The 9,113-nt window shown below is 44.8% G+C and overlaps 1 protein-coding gene across 1 annotated transcript; it reads right to left on the reverse strand.

Annotated features, from left to right (window-relative positions):
* Positions 1 to 5,043: 5,043 nt before the first annotated feature.
* On the reverse strand, positions 5,044 to 7,231 carry HSPB3 (heat shock protein family B (small) member 3). Its single transcript, XM_008530998.2, has one exon. It carries the CDS (start codon positions 6,900 to 6,902, stop codon positions 6,450 to 6,452), a length of 453 nt encoding a protein of 150 aa, XP_008529220.1. The 5' UTR covers positions 6,903 to 7,231; the 3' UTR covers positions 5,044 to 6,449.
* Positions 7,232 to 9,113: the final 1,882 nt, after the last annotated feature.

Consider the following 9,113-nt stretch of genomic DNA (forward strand, 5'->3'; position numbering starts at 1 on the left):
GGAATGCTCCTTGCCCCCAGGAGTCACTCTCCATTTGTCTCCACCCTGTCCTCTGCCCTGGGAGGCTGTTGAACTATATCAACAGGGCACCCACACCCACCGGCTACCAGCTAGGTCCAGCCAGTGGGGTGCCCTGGTAGGAGATTAGAAGGAGAATGTATTTATTCTCCTGGCACCTATGAGGTCACCTTGGGCTGACTGTGTTCCTCAAATAAAAGTCAGAGATGGTGGTCTCTTCTATCTGATTTTCTTTTTGATTTCTGAGACCTGCTTCCTCCTGTCATCCCTTTGGGCGTAGGGGACATAAGAGCTCCACACTGCTAGCCTCAGTTCACACCTAGGCCTTGTGGCTCCTCTCCACCCTGCCCACTCCTTTGTAATTAATCTCTTTATAAATAAATTATTCCAATTTGAATTATTCCAATTTGGGAGTGCCATCTGCTTCCTGTGGGGACCAGTAGTGAAAAGGAATCGTTACATTATAATCCAGTTTTCCTGTGTTGGAATGGTGTTTAGGGATTACCAATCAGCTAATGTTTGGTAGCAAAACCAAATGATGCACTATTTTTTTTTAATCACTTAAGAAGTCAAGCAATCAGGGTTCTGGCAGGAAACAGAATTCTATCACCTGAAGGGGACTTTAATGAAGTGATCATTTCTGGGAGAGGAGGCAAAGTAAAGGGGATCAGTAGGAGATGGTGAGGGCCCAGGGACAAGAAAGCGCAGTGACAAACAAAAATGGCAAGCAATAGGATATATTGGAGTATATGAGGAAGGCATTTTGCGTAAACCTAATTCGCCCTGACCTTGTCTTTCCAAAAGGGCCTGAACGTGGCCGTTGAGCATGCATCGTATATCTGCTTTACATATTCCCTATGGCAAGAACAAAGGCTCTTGAGATAAAGGTGCAACTTCTCTCCCCCTCCCAACAGTTGGCATTCCCTTAAGGATTAAGCATCTTTCCTTAGGCTGGGAACTGATTGCTGCGCTCACCTGTGACCACCCCGCTGCAGACAATAGGCTTGCCTCCTGCTACGCCCTCTGAGATAGCAGACCCACTAGCTGCTGTGTCCATCAAGCGCTGTGCCGACAGGGCAATCTTGTGACTATTGTGGGAGGGACATATCAATCATATGTGAAACATCCTGTTTGGGGGTATATAACCACTCTGTATACCTCACTTCTTTGGTGCCCTTTCTTCCTTTGGGAAGAAAGGCCCCAGGCCATGGTCCTCAGATTTCAGCTCAGAATAAACTCACCCAAATTTTCATTTATAGATTGGTTATGGACAGCAGAAAACAATACTGATGCGGGGTCGGTGAGCCGAGGAGTCGAAAGAAAGATTTCTTAGACTCTTAAGATCTGGCAGTAGTGCTCTTTTATTTAGAGAATAGTGTAGCATGGGGACAGGACCCATGGGCAGTCAGAGCTCCTGCTGCTGCCCCGAGTTGAGGGTTAGGGCTAAATTTAAGGCATAGGTATGTGAGTCATCTCTTTACCAAGACAAAGGAAAGAACATGAAAAAAAGTTAAAATGGTATCAGTGCAGGTGGGGTCTGGTCATTGGGTGATCCCATGACTTTTAGACAAGAATCAAATCAGATTAAGTAAAGGTTAGAAAGGTTAGACGCCACCACCCTAAACCAGTTACATGAGATTGCCAGACAGCAACCAACTTAAGTTCTTGCTTTCCCCATTAAGAGTTTCTAGGGACAAGGTCATCTCTCCTCTTCTTCCTGGTACAGAGAGGGAGGCACGTTTTACAGGTAGAGATTTACCTTACAAATGTAAATGTGTCCCAACAAGGGCAAGTTCCATTCCCCAGAGCCTCCTTCCCTGTCCCAGTTTATCGAAAGCAATCAGCCCAAAACAATCCCGATGCCAAAGAGACATATCCTGGGGTGACCAATTTCAGGTGCCTACAAGGTCATCCCCTCTTCCTTCACAAGTGCAAATGTCTCTCAAAAGGGCAAGCAAAACTCCAGTCCTCGGAGCCTGCTTCTCATCTGTGGTTTTGAAAGTAACCAGCCTAAAATCCTCATCAATATCACCCCAACTGCTGACCGAGCAAAAGGAAGAAATAGCATTACAATGCTGGAGCCCAGGACGAGTGGAAGTCCTGGAGGAGCGGCCATCTCTCCAGGGGGCCAGTCACCAAGGGACCCAGGCCCTGCCAGAGCTTCCTCTGCAGCAGGTTGGCACTGGGGAAGGAAACTCTCTGACATTTCTCCTCGCCTCTCCACCAATCCTCTCTCCAGTCTCTGGTCTGCAGTCGGTGCCTGCAGTTGGCTGAACCCAATTGGAAACTAGAATGAGAAGCTCATAGGGGTCAGCCTGCTGCCACTCAGAGTGGGGCTGAGAAGGCAGAGGTGGGTCTGAGTTGGCAGGAGTTGAGGAGAGCAATGGAAAATAACCAGTACGACAGGAATATCAAACTCATGCACATATAATCCTAATTTTGTGAAAAGTGATGCATGTATTTACGTATAAGACTGAACTAGGGGCTGGCCTGGTGGTGCAGCAGTTAAGTGCGCACGTTCTGCTTTGGCAGCCCAGGGTTCACTGGTTCGGATCCGGGGTGCAGACATGGCGCCGCTTGGCACGCCATGCTGTGGTAGGCATCCCACATGTAAAGTGGAGGAAGATGGGCACGGATGTTAGCTCAGGGCCAGTCTTCCTCAGCAAAAAGAGGAGGATTGGCAGCAGATGTTAGCTCAGGGCTAATCTTCCTCAAAAAAAAAAAAAAAAGGAAGACTGAACTAGAAATTTAAAGTAGCTATCTCATGGTAGTAGAGGAATAACAAATGGTTTTCCTTTTTTTAGTGTTTCATATATTTTCCAAATCAAGAAATGGCTCTGTATTACTTTAAAATTTATCTTAGAAAAAATACATGCTGATTGTGATGAGGATTTTAGGCTGGTTAATTTTAAAAAACTGCAGATGAGAAGCAGGCTCTGAGGACTGGAATTTGCTTGCTCTTTGAGAGATATTTGCACTTGTGAAGGAAGGGGGGATGACCTTGTAGGGACCTGAAATTGGCCGCCCCAGGACATGTCTCTTTGGCATCGGGATTGTTTTGGGCTGATTGCTTTCGATAAACTGGGACAGGGAAGGAGGCTCTGGGGAATGGAACTTGCCCTTGTTGGGACACATTTACATTTGTAAGGTAAATCTCTACCTGTAAAACGTGCCTCCCTCTCTGTACCAGGAAGAAGAGGAGAGATGACCTGTCTCTAGAAACTCTTAATGGGGAAAGCAAGAACTTAAGTTGGTTGCTGTCTGGCAATCTCATGTAACTGATTTAGGGTGATGGCTTCTGACCTTTACTTAATCCGATTTGATTCTTATCTAAAAGTCATGGGATCACCCAACGACCAGACCCCACCTGCACTGATACCGCTTTAACTTTTTTTCATGTTCTTTCCTTTGTCTTGGTAAAGAGATGACTCACATACCTATGCCTTAAATTTAGCCTTACTCTCCACTCATGTTTGCAGCAGCAGGAGCTCTGACTACCCCTGGGTCCTGTTCCCACGCACCAGCTCTGCCTGCCCATGGGTCCTGTCCCCATGCCAGCAGGGGCAGCAGCAGGAGCTCTGACTGCCCATGGGGCCTGTCCCCATGCTATTCTATACTATTCTCTAAATAAAAGAGCACTACTGCCAGATCTTAAGAGTCTAAGAAATCTTTCTTTCGACTCCTTGGCTCACCGACCCCGCATCATTTCGATGATGTGTTTAATTTTCATTTTTAAAGGAACTATTTCCTCTCAGTGGCTCCTTGTAGTAAGAATTTCACTTCTGGAACTTTCTCAGAAGCAGGATCTCATCTAGATAAGATCAAGGCCAAATAAGAGGGTTTTTTTGTTTGTTTTGCAAAGCACTAATTTTCTCCTTATTCTGCCAATCAAGGGGAAAGAATAATGTGGGACAAACGTATCCCAGTTCTAACCGTATTAGATGTCGTCCCCTTCATTACTATTAACTGTTATGAAGTGAAGCTGGTCTGCGATATTCACTTTGTCAAACAGAATTTCTTTTTTTTTAATTGAAGTAACACTGGTTGGTTTATGATGTGGGGACCTAGAATTGGCCACCCCAAGATATGTCTCTTTGGCATCAGGATTATTTGAGGCTGATTGCTCTTGATAAACTGGGACAGGGAAGGAGGCTCTGAGGAATGGAACTTGCCCTTTGTTAAGACACCTTTACATTTGTAAGGTAAATCTCTGTCTGTAAAAGGTGCCTCCCTCTCTGTACCAGGAAGAAGAAAGGAGATGACATTGTCTCTAAAAACTCTTAATCAATACCAAAGGCAAGGACTTAAATCTGCATTTTATTGTGCTTCTCTGGTAACCTCCTGTAACTGACTTCCCTCCCCCTCCCAACGTTGGCATTTCTTTAAGGATTAAGCATCTTTCCTTAGGCTAGGAACTGATTGCTGCTGCGCTCACCTGTGACCGACCAGCTCCAGACAATTGACTTGCCTCCTGCTACGCCCACAGAGATAGCAGACCACTACCTGCTGTGTCCATCAAGCGCTGTGCCGACAGGGCAATCTTGTGACTATTGTGGGAGGGACATTTCAATCACATGTGAAACACCCTGTTTGGGGGTATATAACCACTATGTGCACCCCAATTCTTCGGTGCCCTTTCTTCCTTCGGGAAGAGAGGGCCCGGGCCATGGTTCCTCATAAAGCTTTGTTTAATTTTCTCTTGCTATTCTGTCTCATGTGAATTTAATTCATTCTCCCGCCAGACGAACCCACATTTGGGAAGAGGAAATGTCTTCCTCCCCTACAATGACATTATATAAATTTCAGGTGTACATTATATTTCGATTTCTGTGTTCACCCAAAGACTAATTACGTACCATCCATTACTACACACATGTACTCAGTTACCCCTTTCTCCCTCCACCCGCCCCCCTTCCCCTCTGGTAACCACCAATCCAATCTCTGTTTCTAGTTCAAACAAAACTTCTTATCCTAGAGCTGGACGCCCGAACCTCGGTGTATAGACAATAACCTCGTATAAACATATAGTTTCAAAATCCTTTCAATTTAATTAGACTGTAAACAATCATCTCTTTCAGATTACATTTGTTTTCAAAACCTCTGTTAGAACTGCTCAATTTCTTTTTCTGTTGCTTACATCTCTCTTGTTTGCACTTAACTACGAATAAAGCGCCAGGGAGGAGCACAGCGGTCTGGTGAAGGGTCTGCGTCTGCCCTGACGTTTTCCACACCCCGCCTGCCTCTTCTATTCATAGCTCTGTCCTCAGGCTCACGTGGGGGGCGGGGTTAAAGGAGCTACTCCCCTCCCCCACCCCAAGAAGGATTTAGTATGTACAGAGTGAGATAGCAAATCTTCGGCATGTCGGCATGTCGCAGCCCAGCTGTTGACGGCAATGTTCCTAAAGGAAATCCTTCGCCTCTCCCAGCGTCTCAGCTGTTGCGTTGGGCGGAAGCAGCAAGTGGGGAGAGCAGCAGGCGCGCTCCCCCGCGCAGCATCAGCTCAGCCGCCGGTGTGAGCTCAGGCCCGGAACCGCCGCGCTGCCAGGCTATTTAAAGCAAAGGATTATGCAGGGAGAGCAGCTGCCTTACGTTTTGCCATCTTCTGAAATCTACAATTTGAAGGAGCATCTAAAGAGCATAGATTAAAACTCTTTGAAGTCAGTAATTGCACTTTTGAAAGTGGTTTCCTAAACTTAATATTAACTTACGAGTATGACAATGCATCTTATTATTTCATAATTATCCACACAACATATACTGTTTTTTAAAATCACTGCAGATAACATTCAGTTTAACTAAAAACAACCACAACAACAAAAGAATGAGGTACGTATTTGGAACTTTTCAAAAATAAGCTTTCTATCTGCAAATTCCAACATAAGTTTGAGGCAGCAACAACTGTAGTGACTCGTAAATAGATTTCAGACTCAATTTCCAAGTACTGTATTTTCACCTTCAGACTCTGGATTTACAAAGCTCCGCTTTAATTAAAATACACTGAAAAGAAAAGCGTATCAAGGCAAGGGGATCACAACTTTCTTTCAGCGATATAAAAAGTTTTCATAAAATGGATAAGAATTTCTTAAATTAGTATGGCTCTTTTGCCACCAATTGTTACCAATGTACTTCGCTGGCGTTGCTGGGGTAATGAAGAAATCATTCTGAGTCCTCTCTGCTATCAACCTAGTCTCCGAAATTGTCAGTTTCAGATGTAAGTCTAGCGTCACTTTGAGCTGTAGGAACATTTTGAACGATTTTCCTTGCTGAATAAGAATAACAAAGACACCCTCAACATACCAGGAACTATGTCTATATTTTTAATCTTCATAAAAATCATTTCAAACGTGGGTAATACAAACATGCCCATGGTACCCTTCATCGGCTGAACCGTAGTCTTCCTCCTGGTAGTACGATAGGGAACCAGTAAGATTTCACTTGGTCTCAACTGGATCCTTTACTTCCACCACCAGAATTCCGTCGTGACAGAGGATCGCGGACAAATCTTTGGTTTCAATGCCATCTGGCAGTTTATACTGTCGGGTGAAGCTTCTTGAGATAAAACCATGCTCGTCCATTCTGTTTCCATGTTGAGCCTTAATCAGCAGCCAGCCTTCAAAGGTCTGAATGATGATATCTTCGGGGAGGAACTGGACCACGTCCAGCAGGATCTGGAAGCGGGATTTGCCTGCTTGAGGCGGCATCTCTGCCGCTGAGTCCGCTGGAGGAGCCTGGGCTGCCCGGGCTTTTCCCAGGTCCACGGTGGTTGGCCCGGGCAGCGCATATAAGGCGTGATCCAGCCTGCAGTCTTCCAAACCGCGAGCTTGAAACTCCTCCTCGTAACGCACTGGAGTCTCTATGAGGTGCCTCAGGATGATTTTTGCCATACTGGAGGCAGAAACAGCATCGAACAGCTCCCCTTCGGTCTATGTCCAGCCCGTGGCGAAACCCTCGCAGTTGTCTCCTGACTAGATTATCAGTTGGAGCAGCTAGTCGCTTATAGCCCTGCGCAGACGCAACTTCTTAATTAGGCCTGAATCACAGCACCACACACTCACTCTTGTCTTTTCACACACGCTGACAATGAACGGCTATTTATAGGGTATGTTTGGGAGTTGCACTTAGCACACAGCCTGCTCAAGCTGCAGAGTCAAGCGCTGCCCTTACATTCTCAGTTATCCTTGGCAAATGTGTCTGCCTCGCTTACCTCAAGAGAAAAAGAGAGAATCAGAAACAGTGTTTTAAAAATACCTGAGTGAGTGCACTGTCCTTGTGAACTATGATGATCTAAGAGACTATGGCTTCCTAGAACAGTCCAGAGACATGCAATCATCTGATAATGTGAGCTAAGATTGCATTTATCCTAGTCTCCAAGTGCAAAGCTGGGAGAAATGAATCCAGCTGAAACTGATGAAGAATTAAGACACATATTCAAATCTCAAACATTCAACAAACCCTCAGCCCTCTGTCCTACATATTTTCTTTTATTTCCTGTTTTAATCTTTGTCCTTAAGAGACATCTGAGCCACATCAACTGGGTTTATTACGTTTGACTCATCAAAAGTGAGATCAGATGACTAAGCTAGAGAAGTGTCAAATCTCAGACTGGGCTTGGCGGCACAGAGTGGGGAATCTTCGAAATAAAGATAGAGCCACAGGCGAGAGAAAAATGTTAAAGCATTGAACTATTCAATATTAAAGCCCAGAAAACTAAGGATTTTCTAGTCGACTAGTCGAATCTAGTCACAGCTCTGCTATTGAATTGGCAAAGATAAATTACATATAATTTCTGAACTATATAACACCCTTTATATTAAAGTTCCATTGAAAAATAACGAGGCAACTCTATTCATTGCTATAGAAGGAGCTCCAAGACTTGTGAAGTAAAAAGGAAAAGTCCAGAACAGCGTATAATGTGCTACTATTTTTAATTTTTTTACAGAGATTTCCCATATACTCGCTGTCCCCACACATGCAGAGCCTCTCCCGTTATTAACATCCCGCATCAGAGTGATGTACTCACATTGACACATCATTATCACCCAAAGGCCACAGTTTGTGTTAGGAGGCTCATTCCTGGTATTATAGATTCTATGGATTTGGACAAATGTATAATGACATGTATCCACCACTATAGTACCATACAGAGTAGTTTCACCGCCCTAAAAATCCTCTGTGCTCCACCCATTCATCTCTCCCTCCCCGCAACCCCTGCTCTAAAAGGTAAAGTTTATTTAAAGAACTGAAATTAAAAACCAAAAACCTAAAAAGTAAAACTGCTCTAAGAAACAAACTCTATTAAAAAGATACTGGAAAGATGCTGCTGGGGTGGGCAGAGAAAAATGTATGCAATGAGTCCTGTAGTTTCTTGCCCCCAGGGACCTCCAAAATAGGCAAGGAGGGCTAGATGTGAGTGATGCTTCTGCATGTGATCATGTTTGTTGAGGTTAAAAAAAAGCATCCATGTTTCTGATGCAACACCAAGACTTCTACCGTTTTTCCGAAACTGCTCTTGGACCCTAATCCTACACCTGAACTGCCCTCCTCCTCCCCATCAACTACCTTGACGCTTTGTCCTTTTGGAGAATCTACCAGGCTTCCAAACCAATCTCCCTGCCCGAGTTCTTTCCCTACTGCCCATCCTGCACGTTGTAACCAGAGCAGCTGTGCTCGAATGCAGTGCAGATTATGTCACTCCCTTGCTTAAAAATCCCAATCAGAAGTTTCTCGTTGTAGCCAGAATGAAATCCAAAATCCTTACCATGGCCTTCAAGAACCTATTACCTGGCCCTTGCTGACCTCCTCCCTCACTCTCTCCCTTGATCTTATGATTCAACCGCACTGGAATCCTGTCTGTGCTTAAACACTCCAAGCTTGTTCCTTCCTCAGGCTCTTTGCACAAGGAGTCTCTTTTGCTTTGAAAGCTCCACTCTGAGAATGCCTCAAGGTCACCTCTTTCTTACCCTTCAGGCTTCAGTTCAAATGTCCTTTCTTCAGGTAGGTCTTTCCTAACCATCTAGCAAGATGGTCTCCTCCTGAGGAGACTGTCTAAAGAAATATTACTAAGACTGATGCCAAAGAGCTGACTGCCTATGTTT

The sequence above is a fragment of the Equus przewalskii genome, chromosome 20 (genome assembly GCF_037783145.1).
Source record: "Equus przewalskii isolate Varuska chromosome 20, EquPr2, whole genome shotgun sequence".
NCBI classification, from domain to species: domain Eukaryota; kingdom Metazoa; phylum Chordata; class Mammalia; order Perissodactyla; family Equidae; genus Equus; species Equus przewalskii.